This window comes from Phoenix dactylifera, chromosome 6 (assembly GCF_051530095.1).
Source record: "Phoenix dactylifera cultivar Ajwa chromosome 6, Ajwa_hap1_PhDact_Kaust_v1.1, whole genome shotgun sequence".
Lineage (NCBI taxonomy): Eukaryota > Viridiplantae > Streptophyta > Magnoliopsida > Arecales > Arecaceae > Phoenix > Phoenix dactylifera.
The window spans coordinates 29,595,827-29,618,781 of NC_143195.1; the positions used below are offsets into that span (position 1 = coordinate 29,595,827).

At 58.1% G+C, this 22,955-nt stretch overlaps 1 protein-coding gene across 1 annotated transcript in view; it reads right to left on the minus strand.

Annotated features, from left to right (window-relative positions):
* LOC103702905 (calcium-dependent lipid-binding protein-like) overlaps window positions 1-22,559 on the minus strand; it is a 43,572-nt gene extending 21,013 nt beyond the window's left edge. The window contains exon 1 of the mRNA XM_088723593.2: window positions 22,455-22,559. Coding sequence (XP_088579719.1) covers window positions 22,455-22,559 — 105 coding nt within the window. The remainder of the gene's footprint in view (window positions 1-22,454) is intronic.
* Between the last annotated feature and the right edge of the window lie 396 nt (window positions 22,560-22,955).

Sequence of the window (22,955 nt, forward strand, 5' to 3'; positions counted from 1 at the left end):
AATCTCTCGACAACGACAGGCTGTTCCCCTGAAGCACGCCGCGGCCCTCTGCTCCACTACTCCCTGCAACGGTCGTATCCGGCGCTGCTCCACGATCCCCTGTAACAGTCGTACAAAGCGGAGCTCCACTACGCCCTGTCATGGCCGTACCCAGCGCTGCCCCACGACGCCCTGTAACGGCCATGTCAGTGGCAGCTCCATCGTGCTACACGATGACCAACCCCCCAGAAGGACCCCCCAGCCTGGTATATATGCGGCTGGGGGAAGAAGGGGGGAGGTAAGAAAAAGTTTTCCAGAGCATTCTCTTACCTGCTACTGCTATCTCTCCTTCTCCTTCAATCCTCTCTGACTTGATCGTCGGAGGGCCCCCACTACCCCAGTGGTGGTGCGAGGCTTGCTTGCAGGTTTTCCGGTGGAAGGTGGAGCGCAACCAACCCAACTCCAAGGGAACCCCGTTCACACCGCTGTGCCAATCGTTCTCGGTTTGGACCACCAGCAACAGTTGGCGCTAGAGGAAGGGCCCGGATCTCAGAGCGATCGTAATGGCACGGCGAGGTGGTCGTGGAGCTTCCAACGCTTCCGGTCGCGGGGCCTCTCGCGCCTCCGGCCGGGAGGCCGCTGCATCTCCAACGCGCTCTCAGCAACACTCCACCGCCCCACCGCCTATTCAGACGGTCGAAGCCGCTCAGTTCGACCAGCTAGCCCAGCAGGTTCGCACCCTCGCGGAGGCGGTGCAGAATCTGCAGGGTGTGATGTCCCGGGCGCCGCAGCGGGCTCAGGAGCCGCTGCTGCCTGAGCGTTCGCCTGCTCTCCTCAACCCGCGCTCCTTCCTCTCCCATGGGGAGGAGCGCCGGCGCGAGGAGGATTCTCGAGCGCGTTCCATTCTGCCGGGACCTTCTCATCGGAGCCGCGCGGGGTACGAGAGGCGGACCCGGGCGCATTCCCAGACCCCCCAGTCCTCGAGGAACCCGCGCTCCAGTCGGTCTCCCTCCTGCCGCTCCTTGTCTCCCGCCCACCGGTCGCGCTCCCTGGACCGGCGGGTGGACGATCTCCACCGACAACTCCAGGTCCTGAAGGGCCATTCCAAAGATCCCTTCGCCGACTTGGAGATCTCCTCCCAGCCGGCGCTAGCCTCGAGGATCCTGCGGACCCCGAATCCGCCGGGGTTCAAGATGCCGGCGATCGAGCCCTATGACGGGGCAGCGGACCCGCGGGATCACGTCGAGAGTTTCAGGACCCTTATGCTCCTCCACGGAGCATCAGATCCTCTCCTCTGCAAGGCTTTCCCAGCAACCCTCCGTGGCCCGGCAAGGGCGTGGTTCGCCGGCCTGGAGGCTAACTCAATCCAGTCCTTCGACCAGTTCACTCGCCTCTTCATCACTCATTTCGCCGTCAGTAGCCGGCGGCGACTGGTCTCCGACTCCCTCTTTGATGTTCGGCAAAACGAGGGAGAAAGCCTGCGGGATTATCTCACCCGCTTCAACAAGGCTACGCTGGAGGTCCGGAACCTGAGCCAGGAGGTAGCTCTTTCAGCCCTGAAGCGCGGCTTCCGGAAGGGCAGACTCACCTTCTCCCTGGACAAACGCCTGCCGAGGAGCTTCCCGGAGCTGTTGTCCCGGGCGAACCAGTATGCGGACGCCGAGGAGGCGGCCGCCCACCGGAGCAAGGAGGCCGCCGAGATCCCTCCAAAGCTTGGGAAGAAAAGGCGAAAAGAGGCACGCCAGAGGAGGAGCCCGACGCCCCAGCGTCGGCGCAGAAGCCCGTCGCCGGCGAGGAACCACGGCGCCCCACGCCCTCGTTCTCCGCCCCGACGTTTCAACCGGTACACCCCTCTCCTGACTCCCCGGGCCCAGATCCTTATGGAGATCAAGGGGCGGGAGGACCTCCCAGCCCCGAGACAGATGCGGAAGATCCCTGGGAGGAGGCCCTCCCGGGCGTACTGTGAGTACCACCGGGACCACGGCCACGACACCGAAGACTGCTTCCAGCTTCGGGACGAGATCGAGGCTCTCATCCGCCGGGGGCGTCTCGGACGATATGTGAACGACCGACGTCCCCCCGCGGACCCGCGTCCAGCCGACCCGGCTCCTCCGGAGCCTCGGGAGCAGAATCGACCCGTTGCGGGCGTGATCCACACTATCACTGGGGGTTGCTCACGGCCCGTGAGGAACGCAGGGGGCTCGGCGGAAGCGTCAGGGACGGCCATCGTAAAGAGGCAGAGGGTCGGTAATGTAATCACCTTTTCTGATGAGGATGTAAAGGGGGTTCAGACTCCCCACGATGACGCCATGGTGATCTCCCTCACTATGGCAAACTATGATGTAAGGCGTGTTCTTGTTGATAGTGGAAGCTCAGCTGATATTTTGTTTTACGAGGCCCTCCAAAAAATGAGCTTGACCAGACAATTGTTGCACAAAACATCCACCCCCCTCATCGGATTCACTGGTGACGCTGTCCCGGCCGAAGGAGTCGTTGAGCTGCCTGTGACTGCGGGCGTTGCACCCGCAGAAGCCACGGTGCGACTCGGGTTCTTGGTCGTCCGTGTTCCCTCGGCCTACAACGCTATCCTCGGACGACCTGGACTGAACGCCCTTCGTGCGGTGGTCTCTACGTACCACTTGCTCATGCGGTTCCCCACAGCGGCTGGGATCGGAGAGGTCCGAGGTGACCAACCGACCGCACGGCAATGTTTCCTAGCGACTCTCAAAGGGAAGAAGCCCGTGGAAGCCCTAAGCGTCGAGTCCCTTGATGCCAGAGACGAGGTGGCCTTGCGGCAGGGGGAGCCAGCCGAGGGTGTGGTCGAAGTTCCCCTCGAGGAAGGCCGCCCAGACCGGACGGTCCGGGTCGGCGCCAATCTCGACTCGGGAGCTCGGGCCCGGTTGGTGGAATTCCTCCGAGCCAATGCCGATGTATTTGCCTGGTCGGCGGCCGATGTACCCGGGATCGACCCGAAGGTCATTTCTCACGCCCTCAGCGTCGACCCGACCCACCGACCAGTAAAGCAAAAGAAGAGACACTGTGCCCCGGATCGGATCCGGGTGGTCGACCAGGAGGTAGACAAGCTCTTGGAGGCAGGATTCATAAGGGAGATAAGCTACCCCGAGTGGCTGGCAAATGTTGTACTTGTCCGGAAGGCAAGCGGGAAGTGGAGGATGTGCGTCGACTACACCGACCTGAACAAGGCATGCCCCAAGGATAGCTTTCCGCTTCCGCGGATAGACCAACTGGTCGACGCGACTTCCGGATATCAGCTGCTGTCTTTCATGGACGCCTTCTCCGGCTACAACCAGATAATGATGGCCCCACAGGACGAGGAGAAAACTGCTTTTATAACAGACCGGGGGCTGTACTGCTACAAGGTGATGCCTTTCGGTCTGAAGAATGCTGGCGCCACTTACCAGCGCCTCGTCAACAAAATCTTTAAAGAGCAAATCGGCCGGAATATGGAGGTGTACGTGGACGATATGCTGGTGAAGAGCCGCCATGCAGATCAGCACATCGCGGACCTGGAGGAGACTTTCACCACCTTGCGGAAGTTTCGCATGAAGCTGAACCCAGCGAAGTGCGCCTTCGGCGCTTCGGCCGGGAGGTTCCTTGGTTTTATTGTCAACCAGCGGGGTATCGAAGCAAACCCGGACAAAATCAAGGCTATCCAAGGTATGTCCCCCCCGACCAAAGTGAAGGAGGTTCAGGAGCTCGCTGGAAGGGTTGCCGCGCTCGGACGATTTGTGGCAAAATCGGCCGAACGCTGCCAACCATTCTTCAAGGTGTTGAAACGTCCGAAAGACTTCCTCTGGACGGCCGAATGTCAAGCAGCGTTCGACCAACTCAAGGAATATCTGGCGTCTCCTCCCCTGCTGTCCAAGCCGCAAGAAGGGGAGATGCTCTACCTCTATCTGGCAGTCTCCCCAACCGCGGTCAGTGCGGTGCTGGTTCGAGAAGAGGCAAAGCTCCAGAAGCCCGTGTACTACATCAGCCGGGTCCTACGGGATGCCGAGACGCGGTACACGAAGGCTGAAAAGATCGCCTTCGCGCTGCTGACCGCGACCAGGAGGCTTCGCCCCTATTTCCAGGCCCATTCGGTCACTCTCTTAACCGACCAACCATTACGACAGATCCTCAGCAACCCCGAGAATGCGGGACGGCTGGTGAAGTGGGCAGTAGAACTCGGTGAGTTCGACATCCGCTACCAGCCTCGACCCGCCATCAAGGCCCAGGTGCTCGCGGACTTCCTCGCTGAGTGCACGGTGCAGGAGGCGGAACCTAGACCGCCGGAAATGCCCAGCCTCGACCTCCCGATCTGGACGCTTCACATCGATGGGTCGTCGAACCCCGAAGGAGGAGGGGCCGGGCTGGTCCTTACCAGTCCTGATGGAGTGATAGCCGAGTATGCCTTGAGGTTTGGATTTCCAGTGACCAACAACGAGGCGGAGTACGAGGCCCTAGTCGCGGGACTCAAACTCACCAAGGAGCTCGGCATCCGGCGTCTGAAGGTCTTCACCGACTCCCAGCTGGTGGTCGGGCAGGTCCGTGGGGAGTTCGAGGCCCGGAGCCCGACCATGCAGAACTACGTCCGGAAGGTGCAAGCGCTCATTCCCGACCTCGGCAGCGTCGACTTCCAGCAGGTCCGCAGAAGCGAAAACGCCAGGGCCGACAGGTTGTCCTGCTTGGTGGGCGCACCGAATCCGGAGCCGTTCCGGCTCTCGAGGCGTATCCTCCCACGATCTCCTAAGCGTCGTTCTCCTTAATTGCATTCTTTGTGCAGGACACTCCGGGCGGCATGTATCCCTCGGTCCACGTATCTCCGCTCGCGCCCAGGCCGCATCCGCCTCGAAGAACGCGCGTATCGCGGCCGCTTAACTGACACTCCTTGCAAGCAGCAACTGGCGGTCCGATTTCCCAGGTAACGCTTCAATTAGCATTTAATGCCCTTCTGGTGTTTTCCAGGCGACACTCGGAGAGGAGGAGAAACACGATCGTAGCTGGACACGGAGAAATCCCGTCGAGTGGCAAGCGACAGGCGCGTGGCCAACGAGCGGAATTTCCTGAGGCTCGGCCCTCGGATGCCAGGCTAACCCGATGATCATCCCGGGAGCAGACTAGCCTGAAGCCCCGACCGGTCGCCTCGGCTTACGCCAGCCTTGGCCGACCAACGAGCGAAATTTCCCGAGGCTCGGCCCTCGGATGCCAGGCTAACCCGATGATCATCCCGGGAGCAGACTAGCCTGAAGCCCCGACCGGTCGCCTCGGCTTGCGCCAGCCTTGGCCGACCAACGAGCGGAATTTCCCGAGGCTCGGCCCTCGGATGCCAGGCTAACCCGATGACCATCCCGGGAGCAGACTAGCCTGAAGCCCCGACCGGTCGCCTCGGCTTGCGCCAGCCTTGGCCGACCAACAAGCGGAATTTTCCGAGGCTCGGCCCTCGGATGCCAGGCTAACCCGATGATCATCCCGGGAGCAGACTAGCCTGAAGTCCCGACCGGTCGCCTCGGCTTGCGCCAGCCTTGGCCGACCAACGAGCGGAATTTCCCGAGGCTCGGCCCTCGGATGCCAGGCTAACCCGATGATCATCCCGGGAGCATACTAGCCTGAAGCCCCGACCGGTCGCCTCGGCTTGCGCCAGCCTTGGCCGACCAACGAGCGGAATTTTCCGAGGCTCGGCCCTCGGATGCCAGGCTAACCCGATGATCATCCCGGGAGCAGACTAGCCTGAAGCCCCGACCGGTCGCCTCGGCTTGCGCCAGCCTTGGCCGACCAACGAGCGGAATTTCCCTGAGGCCTAACAACCCTCAGATGCCAGGCTAACCCGATGACCATCCCGGGAGCAAACTAGCCTGAAGCCCCGACCGGTCGCCTCGGCTTGCGCCAGCCTTGGCCGACCAACGAGCGGAATTTTCCGAGGCTCGGCCCTCGGATGCCAGGCTAACCCGATGATCATCCCGGGAGCAGACTAGCCTGAAGCCCCGACCGGTCGTCTCGGCTTGCGCCAGCCTTGGCCGACCAACGAGCGGAATTTCCCGAGGCTCGGCCCTCGGATGCCAGGCTAACCCGATGATCATCCCGGGAGCAGACTAGCCTGAAGCCCCGACCGGTCGCCTCGGCTTGCGCCAGCCTTGGCCGACCAACGAGCGGAATTTCCCGAGGCTCGGCCCTCGGATGCCAGGCTAACCCGATGATCATCCCGGGAGCAGACTAGCCTGAAGCCCCGACCGGTCGCCTCGGCTTGCGCCAGCCTTGGCCGACCAACGAGCGGAATTTCCTGAGGCCTAACCCTCGGATGCCTGGCTTAGCGCCGGAAGAATTTCCTGAGGCCTAACCCTCGGATGCCTGGCCTAGCGCCGGACGAATTTCCTGAGGCCTAACCCTCGAATGCTTGGCTTAGCGCCGGAAGAATTTCCTGAGGCCTAACCCTCGGATGCCTGGCTTAGCGCCGGAAGAATTTTCTGAGGCCTAACCCTCGGATGCCTGGCCTAGCGCCGGACGAATTTCCTGAGGCCTAACCCTCGGATGCCTGGCTTAGCGCCGGAAGAATTTCCTGAGGCCTAACCCTCGGATGCCTGGCCTAGCGCCGGACGAATTTCCTGAGGCCTAACCCTCGGATGCCTGGCTTAGCGCCGGAAGAATTTCCTGAGGCCTAACCCTCGGATGCCTGGCTTAGCGCCGGAAGAATTTCCTGAGGCCTAACCCTCGGATGCCTGGCGTAGCGCCGGAAGAATTTCCTGAGGCCTAACCCTCGGATGCCTGGCCTAGCGCCGGACGAATTTCCTGAGGCCTAACCCTTGGATGCCTGGCTTAGCGCCGGAAGAATTTTCTGAGGCCTAACCCTCGGATGCCTGGCCTAGCGCCGGACGAATTTTCTGAGGCCTAACCCTCGGATGCCTGGCTTAGCGCCGGAAGAATTTCCTGAGGCCTAACCCTCGGATGCCTGGCCTAGCGTCGGAAGAATTTCCTGAGGCCTAACCCTCGGATGCCTGGTTAGCGCCGGAAGAATTTTCTGAGGCCTAACCCTCGGATGCCTGGCTTAGCGCCGGAAGAATCTCCTGAGGCCTAACCCTCGGATGCCTGGCCTAGCGCCGGAAGAACTTCGAGAGTCAGGAGTCGGCGAGACGCTACCAAGAGTTAAAAAGAGGAAGGACGAAAGTGAAATGAAGAAACACTCTGTTTGTATTAACTTTCATTGCTTCAGGGCCGAGACCCATACAACATGGCAAAACGCCAACATACAAAGAAAAGATCAAAGAAAAGTACAGAGGGTTAGCTTGGAGGAGCCCCTGGGTCGGGAACGTCGGGCACGTCCGCAAGGAGTAGGGAGGCGGCAGGAGAATCAGCAGGCAATGGCGCCGGAGGGGAGTCGAGGAGGGAGACCCCACTCAGGTCAATCCCGGGGTATTTAGCCGACACCCTTGCCAAGCCTTCATCGAAGCCTAAGACAAAGGAGTCGGACCCCGCGTCCGACATGTCACGGACGAACTCGTCGGACTGACGATAAGCCTGTACCGCCTCCGACATGTCACGGGTGAATTCGGCGGACTGACGATAGGCCTGTACCGCCAGACGCCCGATTTCCGCGCTCTTCTCGGCCAGTGCTGCCTCTGCTCGCTCCGTAATCTGAGCCTTTGCCTCCATGACCTTCGCCACAATCCGGTCGTCCGCCTCGGAGGAGACCCTCAGCAGATCAGCCCGAGCCTCCTTGTGCTTCGCCTCGGCAGCAATGCGAGCAGCCTCAGCCTCTTCCAGGCGTGAACGAAGCTCCTGGTCGCTCGCGCGGGACCCCTCCAAGGCCGACTCCAATTCGCCCAGCTTGGCTTCAAGAGACCGGGTTCGGTTGCGGGCGTTGTCAGCTGACTGCTGGGCCTTCTCCCACCTCTCCCGGAAGTCGGCAGCCTTCCGAGACTGCTTTTTGGCCCGCTCCTCCGCCTTCCTGATCTCGCCCTCGAGACTCGAGGCGACCTTGAGTTGCTCTTGAGTCTCCAACAGTTGCCTCTCGAGGGCAGCGAAGCCGAGTACCCGCTCTTCAGCCACCTGGAGCCTCGTCTCGAGGTCCCCGGTCGTCCTCCCCGCCGTAGCTTGGCCTCCCTCCTCTACAGCCTTCAGTTGGCTCTCGGCCCTCGCCAGAAGCCTCGCCTGTTCCTCGTGGCTCTCCTCCAGACGGATCATGTACTGGGCGAGCTAAGAAACAGAAAAAATGAGGGCGTCAGGCGGGGATCATCAATAGAGCCTATAAATGACGAAAGCGACCAAAAGGACACTCACCGACATGAGACAAACGCAGCTGGCAGCTCCGACGTCAGGGATCCCCATCTGCCGGACCCGCCTACGGTCGCTCTCCAGCAGCACCGTCTCGATGAGGTTTCGGGCGCCGGCGAAAGTGAAGGCTGACCCAGACTTCGCCCCGAAGCCGGACGGTGGTTCTGCAGCCTTACCCTTACCCATCGCTTGGGGAAGAGCCATGCTGACCGTGCTCGGGGCGGGGGCCGCTCCAGGAATCGACAGGGTCCCGCTCGGCCGGGGCCTCGGCGCGCCCCTCCTTCTCGTATCGTCCGAAGCCGACCGAGTCGAAGGCCGGGCTGGGGACCGATCGCGTCCGACCCGGCCGTCTCGGGCGCGCCCGGGTGACACCTCCGGAGAAGCAGTAGTCTCATCACCAGAGGGCTGATGCGGTGTCAATTGTCGGTCTGAGCCCGCAGCGTCCCCCTGACCGTTGGGCCCTGAGCCGTCTGTCGGCATCGGAGTCGCCTGCTGGCGGGACTTCTTCGCCGGGGGGACCCCGCTCGGAGGAGTCCGTTTCTTCTTCCGGACCGCTTCCAGTAGGGACACCCTACTGACAGCCTTTGCCTTGTCCGACCGCATGACGTCGTCGATTTCTGCAAAAAGGACGGGGTGGTTAGAAACTGAGAAACTGATGGAAGGAAGAAACGTAAGAGGAGAAAAGAGCTGAAAAAGAAGAAGCGGTGACAGGCTCACGGTCGACGGGCATCGAGCTCAGACCGACGTTCACCAAAGTATCCTCGGAAATAAGGCGAGCCACCGGGGGGAGCCGGCCCTCGGCGACCAACCCCTTCAAGACGGCGACGCCATTGGATTCCTCCCTCGACAACCTCGATAGGCCAATCGGGGACTTCATCGGCGTCTCCCAGGTTGCCCCGATTCCCCAAGAGGGATCTACGTCGATGAAGAAGAAACGCTCCTTCCAGCCATGAATGGAGGAAGGAGCCTCCTTGACGAGGCCGCACCCTCGCCGCGCCGCAAAGCACCACCACCCTCTGTCCTGGGGGTGGCCGTTCAGGCCGTAGCATTCTCAAAAGACATTCAGGGTGGCGGGGACCTCGTGCATGCGGCAGAGAACCTGGAAGGCCGTCAGGGCGCGCCATGAGTTCGGCACCAGTTGCGTCGGCGCCACTCTTAAACCCCGAAGCACCTGCACGACTAAGTCCGAGGGGGGAAAGCGGAACCCGGCCTGGAGGATGCCCTCATTGATGGCGACCTTCCCTGGAGGAGGATGGGACATCCTCTCCTCAGGCCCCGGGAGCGTAACGTTGCAGGCTTCGGGAAGGTGGTACCGAGCCACGAACCTATCTAAGTCTTCGGAGGCCAGCTCCGACTGAATGCGGTCCGCTCTCACTTCGTCCATACCTAATGGCCAGTGAATCTACGGTCAGGACGGGGTCAAGAAGGGGGAAAGGACCGGAACGACTGGAGTACACTAATACGGAAGGAGAAAGTATGGAGAGCCCTAAATTGAAGAATGGGGCAACTCACCGAAAGGGAAGGAAGAACGGCTCCGAGAGCGTCAAAGGAGGAGCGAGCGAACAGTCCGACGGCAACGACAGCAGCACAAGGGAGAAACTCGAAGATGCCTGTGAAGAGAAGAGCGGACGGGGGAGGGCCCCCGGTTAAATAGGTGGAAAGGTGGGTGACGCCTCGGTGACGCCAGAGGACGCCTGGCTGCCGAAGGATCGCTCGCGCCCCAAAGGCGAATCGACGCCATTAAGGAAGGATGTCCGCCGAAATCCGCAGACTGCCAGATCAGCGACAACCGCTATACGCCATAAAGGAGGCGGGGAGCTCGAAACGCGCGCGCCTTTCCGAGGGATAGCGGCAATCTCGAAGCATCACTCCCTTCATCCGTTCCCCTCCTGGTTCCAGGCTCGGAAGTGGGGGGCTACTGTTACGGGGGAACTTAGCCGCCACGCCCCACGTGACCGGCACGCGCACCCAGGAAGACTACGGCAGTCCCTTGATCCAGTAATCCGACCCCGAGTCGGATATCTTCGGCTCCGCAGCCTGACCCCGAGTCGGCTGCCCCTTGATCCAGCTGTCCGACCCCAAGTCGGATATCTTCGGCTTCGCAGCCCGACCCCGAGTCGGCTGCCCCTTGATCCAGCAGTCCGACCCCGAGTCGGATGTCTTTGGCTTCGCAGCCCGACCCCGAGTCGGCTGCCCCTTGATCCAGCAGTCCGACCCCGAGTCGGTAATCTCTCGACAACGACAGGCTGTTCCCCTGAAGCACGCCGCGGCCCTCTGCTCCACTACTCCCTGCAACGGTCGTATCCGGCGCTGCTCCACGATCCCCTGTAACAGCCGTACAAAGCGGAGCTCCACTACGCCCTGTCATGGCCGTACCCAGCGCTGCCCCACGACGCCCTGTAACGGCCATGTCAGTGGCAGCTCCATCGTGCTACACGATGACCAACCCCCCAGAAGGACCCCCCAGCCTGGTATATATGCGGCTGGGGGGAGAAGGGGGGAGGTAAGAAAAAGTTTTCCAGAGCATTCTCTTACCTGCTACTGCTATCTCTCCTTCTCCTTCAATCCTCTCTGACTTGATCGTCGGAGGGCCCCCACTACCCCAGTGGTGGTGCGAGGCTTGCTTGCAGGTTTCCCGGTGGAAGGTGGAGCGCAACCAACCCAACTCCAAGGGAACCCCGTTCACACCGCTGTGCCAATCGTTCTCGGTTTGGACCACCAGCAACAATATCCATATCTAGCTTCTGAGCATAACAAATCTAGTAACAAGAGTTGGCATAAACAAAAAACTTTAGTCACAATAACAATACTTTTGTGACTTACAAACTCGTAGATAACAAACCTTAAGGTTAAATTTCAAAGTTTTTAGTCTTTTAACTTGATTGGTACCCTGGAGCACCAGAATTTCCAACATGTTAAAAGCTTGATGTTAAACTAAGAGTCAATCAAAAAAATATCTCAAAAGTTGATGGACCATACCATGATGCATGAACTTTGCCTCTAGATAAGATATATTTTGTTGGTTGGGCCACAACAATAACCAATATGTTTTAACTAAAGATAGGCATCTGTGTCATTAACCCTTCTCTGTTAGAGATGGAAATGGGTTCCATTTGTTAGGATTTATGCTTGATTAGGCTTTACACAATCCCATGTCTACCTGTTAGAAGGTGTAACATATATCCTGCCAGACAGATAAGTGACAAGATAGTCCAAACTAATCTAAACAGCTCGATTCAAATCTTGAACCATATCATGATTTGAAGGACCTGAACCATGCAAATCTTGGCATGGCCCCGCTGTACCAGATGGTACTGCTCGATACTAGGCATACCATACAAGTTGCTAAACTACAGTCGATACACGGAGCATATCGAGCTTCCGTACCATGAATTGACCCGACATTGTACTAGCATGATACCAATACAAGTACTGTTGCTGGTGGTCCAAACCGAGAACGATTGGCACAGCGGTGTGAACGGGGTTCCCTTTGAGTTGCTTTGGTTGCGCTCCGCCCTCCGCCGTGAAATCTGCAAGCAAGCCTCGCACCACCACCGAGGTAGTGGGGGCCCTCCGACGATCAAGTCAGAGGAGATTAAAGGAGAAGGAGAAGGAGGAGGTCGCAGGTGAGATGATACTCTGGAAGATATATCTTACCCTCCCCCTTCCCCCCCAGCCTCATATATATCAGGCTGGGGGGTTTTTCCGGGGATTCGTCATCGTGTGGCACGATGGGCCTGCCACTGACATGGCCGTTACAGGGCGTCGTGGGGCAGCGCTGGGTACAGCCATGGCAGGGCATAGTGGAGCTCCGCTTTGTACGGCTGTTACAGGAGATCGTGGGGCAGCGCCGGATACGGCCGTTGCAGGGAGTAGTGGAGCAGGGGGCCGCGGCGTGCCTCAGAGGAACAGTCTGTTGTTGTCGATAGATTGCCGACTCGGGGTCGGATTGCTGGATCAAGGGGCAGCCGACTCGGGGTCGGGCTGCGGAGCCGAAGATATCCGACTCGAGGTCGGATTGCTGGATCAAGAGGCAGCCGTAGTCTTCCTGGGCGCGCGTGCCGGTCACGTGGGGCATGGTGGCTAAGTCCCCCCGTAACAGTAGCCCCCCACTCCCGAGCCTGGAACCAGGAGGGGAACGGGTGAAGGGAGTGATGCTTCGAGATTGCCGCCATCCCTCGGAAAGGCGCGCGCGCTTCGAGCTCCCCGCCTCCTTTATGGCGTATAGCAGTTGTCGCTGATCTGGCGGTCTGCGGATTTCGGCGGACATCCTTCCTCTTTTTAACTCTCGGTAGCGCCTCGCCGACTCCTGACTCTTGAAGTTCCTCCGGCACTAGGCCAGGCATCCGAGGGTTAGGCCTCAGGAAATTCTTCCGGCGCTAAGCCAGGCATCCGAGGGTTAGGCCTCAGGAGATTCTTCCGGCGCTAAGCCAGGCATCCGAGGGTTAGGCCTCAGGAAATTCTTCCGGCGCTAGGCCAGGCATCCGAGGGTTAGGCCTCAGGAAATTCTTCCGACGCTAGCCCAGGCATCCGAGGGTTAGGCCTCAGAAAATTCTTCCGGCGCTAGGCCAGGCATCCGAGGGTTAGGCCTCAGAAAATTCGTCCGGCGCTAGGCCAGGCATCCGAGGGTTAGGCCTCAGGAAATTCTTCCGGCGCTAGGCCAGGCATCCGAGGGTTAGGCCTCAGGAAATTCGTCCGGCGCTAGGCCAGGCATCCGAGGGTTAGGCCTCAGAAAATTCTTCCGGCGCTAGGCCAGGCATCCGAGGGTCAGGCCTCAGGAAATTCTTCCGGCGCTAGGCCAGGCATCCGAGGGTCAGGCCTCAGGAAATTTGTCCGGCGCTAGGCCAGGCATCCGAGGGTCAGGCCTCAGGAAATTCGTCCGGCGCTAGGCCAGGCATCCGAGGGTCAGGCCTCAGGAAATTCGTCCGGCGCTAGGCCAGGCATCCGAGGGTTAGGCCTCAGGAAATTCGTCCGGCGCTAGGCCAGGCATCCGAGGGTTAGGCCTCAGGAAATTCGTCCGGCGCTAGGCCAGGCATCCGAGGGTCAGGCCTCAGGAAATTCGTCCGGCGCTAGGCCAGGCATCCGAGGGTTAGGCCTCAGAAAATTAATCCGGCGCTAGGCCAGGCATCCGAGGGTTAGGCCTCAGGAAATTCGTCCGGCGCTAGGCCAGGCATCCGAGGGTTAGGCCTCAGGAAATTCTTCCGGCGCTAAGCCAGGCATCCGAGGGTTAGGCCTCAGGAAATTCCGCTCGTTGGTCGGCCAAGGCTGGCGCAAGCCGAGGCGACCGGTCGGGGCTTCAGGCTAGTCTGCTCCCGGGATGATCATCGGGTTAGCCTGGCATCCGAGGGCCGAGCCTCGGGAAATTCCGCTCGTTGGTCGGCCAAGGCTGGCGCAAGCCGAGACGACCGGTCGGGGCTTCAGGCTAGTCTGCTCCCGGGATGATCATCGGGTTAGCCTGGCATCCGAGGGCCGAGCCTCGGAAAATTCCGCTCGTTGGTCGGCCAAGGCTGGCGCAAGCCGAGGCGACCGGTCGGGGCTTCAGGCTAGTCTGCTCCCGGGATGATCATCGGGTTAGCCTGGCATCCGAGGGCCGAGCCTCGGGAAATTCCGCTCGTTGGTCGGCCAAGGCTGGCGCTAGCCGAGGCGACCGGTCGGGGCTTCAGGCTAGTCTGCTCCCGGGATGATCATCGGGTTAGCCTGGCATCTGAGGGTTGTTAGGCCTCCGAAAAATTCCGCTCGTTGGTCGGCCAAGGCTGGCGCAAGCCGAGGCGACCGGTCGGGGCTTCAGGCTAGTCTGCTCCCAGGATGATCATCGGGTTAGCCTGGCATCCGAGGGCCGAGCCTCGGAAAATTCCGCTCGTTGGTCGGCCAAGGCTGGCGCAAGCCGAGACGACCGGTCGGGGCTTCAGGCTAGTCTGCTCCCGGGATGATCATCGGGTTAGCCTGGCATCCGAGGGCCGAGCCTCGGGAAATTCCGCTCGTTGGTCGGCCAAGGCTGGCGCAAGCCGAGGCGACCGGTCGGCGCTTCAGGCTAGTCTGCTCCCGGGATGATCATCGGGTTAGCCTGGCATCCGAGGGCCGAGCCTCGGGAAATTCCGCTCGTTGGTCGGCCAAGGCTGGCGCAAGCCGAGGCGACCGGTCGGGGCTTCAGGCTAGTCTGCTCCCGGGATGATCATCGGGTTAGCCTGGCATCCGAGGGCCGAGCCTCGGAAAATTCCGCTCGTTGGTCGGCCAAGGCTGGCGCAAGCCGAGGCGACCGGTCGGGGCTTCAGGCTAGTCTGCTCCCGGGATGATCATCGGGTTAGCCTGGCATCCGAGGGCCGAGCCTCGGGAAATTTCGCTCGTTGGTCGGCCAAGGCTGGCGCTAGCCGAGGCGACCGGTCGGGGCTTCAGGCTAGTCTGCTCCCGGGATGGTCATCGGGTTAGCCTGGCATCTGAGGGTTGTTAGGCCTCAGGAAAATTCCGCTCGTTGGTCGGCCAAGGCTGGCGCAAGCCGAGGCGACCGGTCGGGGCTTCAGGCTAGTCTGCTCCCGGGATGGTCATCGGGTTAGCCTGGCATCCGAGGGCCGAGCCTCGGAAAATTCCGCTCGTTGGCCACGCGCCTGTCGCTTGCCACTCGACGGGATTTCTCCGTGTCCAGCTACGATCGTGTTTCTCCTCCTCTCCAAGTGTCGCCTGGGGAACACCAGAAGGGCATTAAATGCTAATTGAAGCGTTACCTGGGAAATCGGACCGCCAGTTGCTGCTTGCAAGGAGTGTCAGTTAAGCGGCCGCGATACGCGCGTTCTTCGAGGCGGATGCGGCCTGGGCGCGAGCGGAGATACGTGGACCGAGGGATACATGCCGCCCGGAGTGTCCTGCACAAAGAATGCAATTAAGGAGAACGACGCTTAGGAGATCGTGGGAGGATACGCCTCGAGAGCCGGAACGGCTCCGGATTCGGTGCGCCCACCTTTATTGGAGCCACCCGCATCGGAACGACCGGGGGGCCTCAGTTTGGCTATAAATATAAGTGCAGGTGCGGTGGAGTCTGCCAAGCCGAAGGTATTCGGGTTGCCATGGATCGTGGACCTCCTCTTCGGCGTGTGGCTGGGAAACCCCTGCTGGAGGAACGGGAGGCGCGCCCCTCGCGTCTTCCGCCAACTAGCCGTTTCATCTGGGATCAACAAGGAGGTTCTCCCCGGCTGAACTCCGCTCTAGGCGTTTCATCCGGGATCACATCCCCCCTCCTTTCAGTCCCCCCTCCCGATTGAGCTCTGCGCCAGACGCTCCATCCAGGATCGCGCCTCCTCGCGCTCTTCTTCCCTTGTATTCCTTCTCTCCCCTAACCTGGGGAGGACCGGGATATCCCTTGGAGGTGGCGTTCCTCTGGAGGCAGCGGGAACTTCTTCTTCGTCCACTTCTTCTTCGTCCGCGCTGGCTCTTCGTCTTTTTGCGTGAGGCGTCCATGGCGCCTCCGGGGAGAAGCACCCACGCCCGGCGGGATTGCAGCTGCTTCGGATGGAGGGTTCAGGATCCCAGATCTTCAGCTCCACGGAGTCTCCACCTCTTCCTTGCTTTCTTTACTCCCTAATTCCCCCCTGGGAATTCTTTGTAATCACACGAACACACCGTTGTAACCAAGAATTATTGAAATGAAAAGAGTTGTACATTCTTCGAACTGTCTTCCTGGTTTTGTCGTTCTACTGGTAATACACCCGCAGGTTAGCGGAATTCCAGCTCCTTGGAATTTCTCGACCATCTAGGGCCTCCAACTGGTAGGAGCCAGGTCGGTTTACCCAGCGAACCCTATACGGGCCTTCCCAATTCGGCGCCAGCTTCCCACCTTCCGCGGGTTGAGATGCTTTGGCTCGCCTTAGCACCAGATCTCCGATTCTGAAAAGTTTCGGTCGGACCTTGGAGTTATAATATCGGGCCACCCTCCGCTGATACATCGCCATCCGAACCTGCGCCATTTCCCTTGCTTCTTCCAAGAGGTCGAGGTTCCCTCGGAGCTGCTCCGAATTGACCTCGGGTCGGTGCGCGGCCACCCGAGGTGAGGGGAGTCCGAGCTCCACGGGGACGACCGCTTCCGTGCCATAGGTTAGGCTGAATGGCGTCTCCCCGGTAGGGGTCCGATGCGTGGTCCGATACGCCCAAAGGACATTCTCGAGTTCTTCGACCCAAGCTTGCCCTGTCCGACCGATTCGCGCCTTAATTCCTTGGAGGATCGTCCGATTTGTGACCTCAGCCTCACCGTTGGTTTGGGGATGCGACACAGATGTGAACCGATGCTCGATCCCGAACTCCTCGCAGAAGTCACGGAAATGCTTGTTGTCGAACTGTCGACCATTATCCGAGATGAGGACCCGAGGTACCCCAAATCGGACAATGATGTTCTTCTTCACGAACTTCCGGACTTGCGCCTCCGTGATAGTGGCCAGCGGCTCTGTTTCTACCCACTTGGTGAAGTAGTCGATTGCAACAATCAAAAATTTCCGCTGGGCTGAAGCGACGGGGAATGGTCCGAGGATATCCATTCCCCACTGTGCGAAGGGCCAGGGTGCGGTGATCGGGGCCAAGGGGACAGAAGGGACTCTCTGGACGTTGGCGTGGCGCTGGCAGGCGTCGCATTTCCGCACGTGATCCTTCGAGTCCTCCAACAAGGTAGGCCAATAATAGCCTTGCCTCATGATCTTGTGCGCTAAGGACCTAGCCCCCAAGTGCGATCCGCAGATGCCCTCGTGGACTTCGCCGAGGACGTAGACCGCCTCCGAGGGGCGGAGGCATCTTAAAAGGGGGACGGTGAACGAGGTCCGATACAGCCTCCCTTCATAGAGTACGTAGTGGGCGGACTTCTTGACAAGTCGCCGAGCTTGCTCTTCGTCTTCAGGGAGGATCTCTTCGGCGAGGTAGGCGACGAGCGGATCCATCCAAGACGGCTCCGGATCAATCGCCATCACCGCTCCAGCCTCGCCGATGCTCGGCGCATCCAGGGTCTCTAGGTAGATCGCCCTCGACAAGTTGTGCGCCTCTGCGCCCACCAAGCGGGACAACCTGTCGGCCCTGGCGTTTTCGCTTCTGGGGACCTGCTGGAAGTCGACGCTGCCGAGGTCGGGAATGAGCGCTTGCACCTTCCGGACGTAGTTCTGCATGGTCGGGCTCCGGGCCTCGAACTCCCCACGGACCTGCCCGACCACCAGCTGGGAGTCGGTGAAGACCTTCAGACGCCGGATGCCGAGCTCCTTGGTGAGTTTGAGTCCCGCGACTAGGGCCTCGTAAAACAAAATATCAGCTGAGCTTCCACTATCAACAAGAACACGCCTTACATCATAGTTTGCCATAGTGAGGGAGATCACCATGGCGTCATCGTGGGGAGTCTGAACCCCCTTTACATCCTCATCAGAAAAGGTGATTACATTACCGACCCTCTGCCTCTTTACGATGGCCATCCCTGACGCTTCTGCCGAGCCCCCTGCGTTCCTCACGGGCCGTGAGCAGCCCCCAGTGATAGTGTGGATCACGCCCGCAACGGGTCGATTCTGCTCCCGAGGCTCCGGAGGAGCCGGGTCGGCTGGACGCGGGTCCGCGGGGGGACGTCGGTCGTTCACATATCGTCCGAGACGCCCCCGGCGGATGAGAGCCTCGATCTCGTCCCGAAGCTGGAAGCAGTCTTCGGTGTCGTGGCCGTGGTCCCGGTGGTACTCACAGTACGCCCGGGAGGGCCTCCTCCCAGGGATCTTCCGCATCTGTCTCGGGGCCGGGAGGTCCTCCCGCCCTTTGATCTCCATAAGGATCTGGGCCCGGGGAGTCAGGAGAGGGGTGCACCGGTTGAAACGTCGGGGCGGAGAACGAGGGCGTGGGGCGCCGTGGTTCCTCGCCGGCGACAGGCTTCTGCGCCGATGCTGGGGCGTCGGGCTCCTCCTCTGGCGTGCCTCTTTTCGCCTTTTCTTCCCAAGCTTTGGAGGGATCTCGGCGGCCTCCTTGCTCCGGTGGGCGGCCGCCTCCTCGGCGTCCGCATACTGGTTCGCCCGGGACAACAGCTCCGGGAAGCTCCTCGGCAGGCGTTTGTCCAGGGAGAAGGTGAGTCTGCCCTTCCGGAAGCCGCGCTTCAGGGCTGAAAGAGCTACCTCCTGGCTCAGGTTCCGGACCTCCAGCGTAGCCTTGTTGAAGCGGGTAAGATAATCCCGCAGGCTTTCTCCCTCGTTTTGCCGAACATCAAAGAGGGAGTCGGAGACCAGTCGCCGCCGGCTACTGACGGCGAAATGAGTGATGAAGAGGCGAGTGAACTGGTCGAAGGACTGGATTGAGTTAGCCTCCAGGCCGGCGAACCATGCCCTTGCCGGGCCACGGAGGGTTGCTGGGAAAGCCTTGCAGAGGAGAGGATCTGATGCTCCGTGGAGGAGCATAAGGGTCATGAAACTCTCGACGTGATCCCGCGGGTCCGCTGCCCCGTCATAGGGCTCGATCGCTGGCATCTTGAACCCCGACAGATTCGGGGTCCGCAGGATCCTCGAGGCTAGCGCCGGCTGGGAGGAGATCTCCAAGTCGGCGAAGGGATCTTTGGAATGGCCCTTCAGGACCTGGAGTTGTCGGTGGAGATCGTCCACCCGCCGGTCCAGGGAGCGCGACCGGTGGGCGGGAGACAAGGAGCGGCAGGAGGGAGACCGACTGGAGCGCGGGTTCCTCGAGGACTGGGGGGTCTGGGAATGCGCCCGGGTCCGCCTCTCGTACCCCGCGCGGCTCCGATGAGAAGGTTCCGGCAGAATGGAACGCGCTCGAGAATCCTTCTCGCGCCGGCGCTCCTCCCCATGGGAGAGGAAGGAGCGCGGGTTGAGGAGAGCAGGCGAACGCTCAGGCAGCAGCGGCTCCTGAGCCCGCTGCGGCGCCCGGGACATCACACCCTGCAGATTCTGCACCGCCTCCGCGAGGGTGCGAACCTGCTGGGCTAGCTGGTCGAACTGAGCGGCTTCGACCGTCTGAATAGGCGGTGGGGCGGTGGAGTGTTGCTGAGAGCGCGTTGGAGATGCAGCGGCCTCCCGGCCGGAGGCGCGAGAGGCCCCGCGACCGGAAGCGTTGGAAGCTCCACGACCACCTCGCCGTGCCATTACGATCGCTCTGAGATCAGGGCCCTTCCTCTAGCGCCAACTGTTGCTGGTGGTCCAAACCGAGAACGATTGGCACAGCGGTGTGAACGGGGTTCCCTTTGAGTTGCTTTGGTTGCGCTCCGCCCTCCGCCGTGAAACCTACAAGCAAGCCTCGCACCACCACCGGGGTAGTGGGGGCCCTCCGACGATCAAGTCAGAGGAGATTAAAGGAGAAGGAGAAGGAGGAGGTCGCAGGTGAGATGATACTCTGGAAGATATATCTTACCCTCCCCCTTCCCCCCCAGCCTTATATATATCAGGCTGGGGGGTTTTTCCGGGGATTCGTCATCGTGTGGCACGATGGGGCTGCCACTGACATGGCCGTTACAGGGCGTCGTGGGGCAGCGCTGGGTACAGCCATGGCAGGGCATAGTGGAGCTCCGCTTTGTACGGCTGTTACAGGAGATCGTGGGGCAGCGCCGGATACGGCCGTTGCAGGGAGTAGTGGAGCAGGGGGCCGCGGCGTGCCTCAGAGGAACAGTCTGTTGTTGTCGAGAGATTGCCGACTCGGGGTCGGATTGCTGGATCAAGGGGCAGCCGACTCGGGGTCGGGCTGCGGAGCCGAAGATATCTGACTCGGGGTCGGATTGCTGGATCAAGGGGTAGCCGACTCGGGGTCGGGCTGCGGAGCCGAAGATATCCGACCCGAGGTCGGATTGCTGGATCAAGGGGCAGCCGTAGTCTTCCTGGGCGCGCGTGCCGGTCACGTGGGGCATGGTGGCTAAGTCCCCCCGTAACAAGTACCAAAACTAGTATTGCAAACAATGAATCAGATCCAACCAGGCCTCTTAACAATATTCACGACTTGAAAGAGACATGGCATCGGACTTGGAACCATCTTATTTAGAATAAATTTGATCAAGATTATGACCTGAAGTAGACACAAACTGAAAATTGTATAGCCCTTGCCCAGCTCGAATCAATTCATGCCGAGAGAGGTTATTAGGTACAATAATGCCACCAGTATTTCTCACCATTGATTCACACTGATGGTTACATCTACCATGAACACTAGCTTTTCCCTTTCAAATTAGCCAAGTTATCCTAGGTTTCTTTCACAGCGCTTAGACTAAAATCAAATCTTTCCTATTAATGCCTCCTAAGATTTTTTTGTTAGCAATACTAACAATATCTTAGTTGCTTTCCAACACCTTATCCCTAATTAGTTCAACTCTAATACGTCCTCTAATGTTTCTAATATCTGAACATGCCTGTTTGATTCAGACAAGCACCCATCTCGAGCACTCTTATCTCTATGGCACTCGCCTGAAGTTCTTGGACCTTGTTTATGAACATACAACAATGCGATGCATAGCATCAGCATCACTCATCGTCCCAAACCAAATTATAATTGTTTAGGGATGACGTTAGGTTTACAGAAATGTCAGTAGGGGACTTTACAGAACCTGTAATGTACAGGATAAACTATGAAACAAATTGTAATTCGGCTCTCATGAATGCCAGATTCTAAGAATTACAATGAAACTTTGTTATGGTAAAAAATTGGCAAGAGTTGCCCAAGGAATCCTTCATAAAAGCAATGTTTCAGGGCTTGACTTCATTATAATGGAAAATAGGCAAAAGGTGAGGTAAAGCATAAGCTCATGGGCAATTGATCACAACGTAACTAATTATGATGAAGGGGTGCAAGGTCAACTCGGGTCTTGAAAGTTGGGCATTACATTAGCTCACAATTTTTATGACAAGGAGACAAGGATTCTTCACAGAAAGGAGTGAAGGCAGTCACTCTGACAAAACAACAACTTGGACTGTTCTAGTTCTAAATTAATGAGAAATAAGATGGACGACACAAGGATGGAAAGAAGACTTCTTATTGCACAGTTGTAAAAGAGAAGATAAAAAGTGCTCTTTTTTCCCCAAGAAAAAGGACATTGAGGCAGCAGGATCCTATATACACAGAAACGCTGTGGTGCATAATGGCGAAATTCTAGATGTAAATTGGATGATGACAGGACACTGCTGATAAAGTTGGTGTTACTAAAGGAGATACTTATCATTATCAGCAGCTGTACTCCAGAAGAAGAATCAGAAAAAAATTAATATAATAGGTTAAAAACTTGATTTTGCATTGGCCTATGATCTAGAAAAGGCAAATACAATATCTTAAGAGAGTGGACTAGCAGTAGTACTATTCAAGAATGGATCAAATGTGCAACAAATCGGTCGTTTTATCTAAAGAAGAAAGGAAAGACAAATATACAGAGACTGTCAAGTTATATTAGGATAACACTCCAGCCACAATATACATGCTAAAATTTGCTATAGGTACATTAAGAGCAAAATGAAAAGAGAGGACATGAGGGGTAATACAAAGACCTTTGATATATGGAATTAGAATATTACATCATATATGGTTTTGAATCATGCAGCAACTTGTGAAAACGTGTGCCAAAGAAGTCATTGTTTAGAATATAGACATTACCATTATATGAATAGAGATTAGAATGCTCTGTGACAGAGTGGTGGGTTCCAAAGGGTGATTAAAAGTAAGCTCTTGGATCCATAGATGGCAAACGAAAAAAGAAAAGGGGGTTGGTTTGAAAGAGAATTTTGTTGACAATGCGGTAGTCATAGCTGTGAGCTCTGTTCAGAATTCATGACACACTTGGTTATAAATGATCGTCATTGCCAATTAAAATGAAAAAGCAATAAAAATGTAGCTTCTGCTAAACATAAATCAACAAACCATACTAAAGGACAAGCTAACAATAACCTAACAACATAACAAAATCCAACTATGTTTTTATCCATAACGAGCCATGAATGTCGAACCGAACAGCTACTTTGATTTCGCTGAAATTCAGCAGATGCCAACCTTGTGAAATACCAATCTTTCTAATCAGCCAATTCTCAACTCCCAACAACAGACTTAGCGGAAGTACATACATAGAAAACACTTATTATCCTTGTTATAATGAGGAAAAAATTCTTATCCAAGCCATGCTCACAATGCCATCGCCATCAGAGGCAGCAAAAAGATTAAAAAGACTGCATCCAAGAATAGAAAGAAAGAATCAAAGAAAAGTGGGGAAGCGAGAGAGGGGGAGTCCGGATGCCAACCTTGGCGACGCGTTTGGTGCTGCGATACCTCATCATGCGGCTCCACCCGGCCACCAGCGCTATCCCCACCATTGTCCCCACCACCATCCCCGAGATCAGCCCCATATTTCCTCCCCGAAACTAAAAAGACCAATCGCCTACTCTCTCTCCTCCTCTCTTTTTTTTTTTTTTCTGTTTAGCTTTCTTCTATCGTAGCTAATTCTCGGATCCAATACCACCGCTACTGCGCGGAAATCAAGCCTGGAGAGCCGCCATTAGCGACGGATCGATAAGGCCAAAGAAGAGGAGAAGAAGGCCAGGAAGCGTTCTAGTGCGACGACAATCGAGAGACAGTTGGAACTAAAGAGACGTAGAGTAGATATTGGTTTAAAATAATATATAGTAATAACCGCTATGTTCGCCAACGGTCTTCGTGGCGTAACTTCTCCCGAGGGTCTGGGCTTGGTCACGGAGGATGGAAGTGCTTCCAAATTCGTTAGCTACCTGTCATTGCGACAGGTT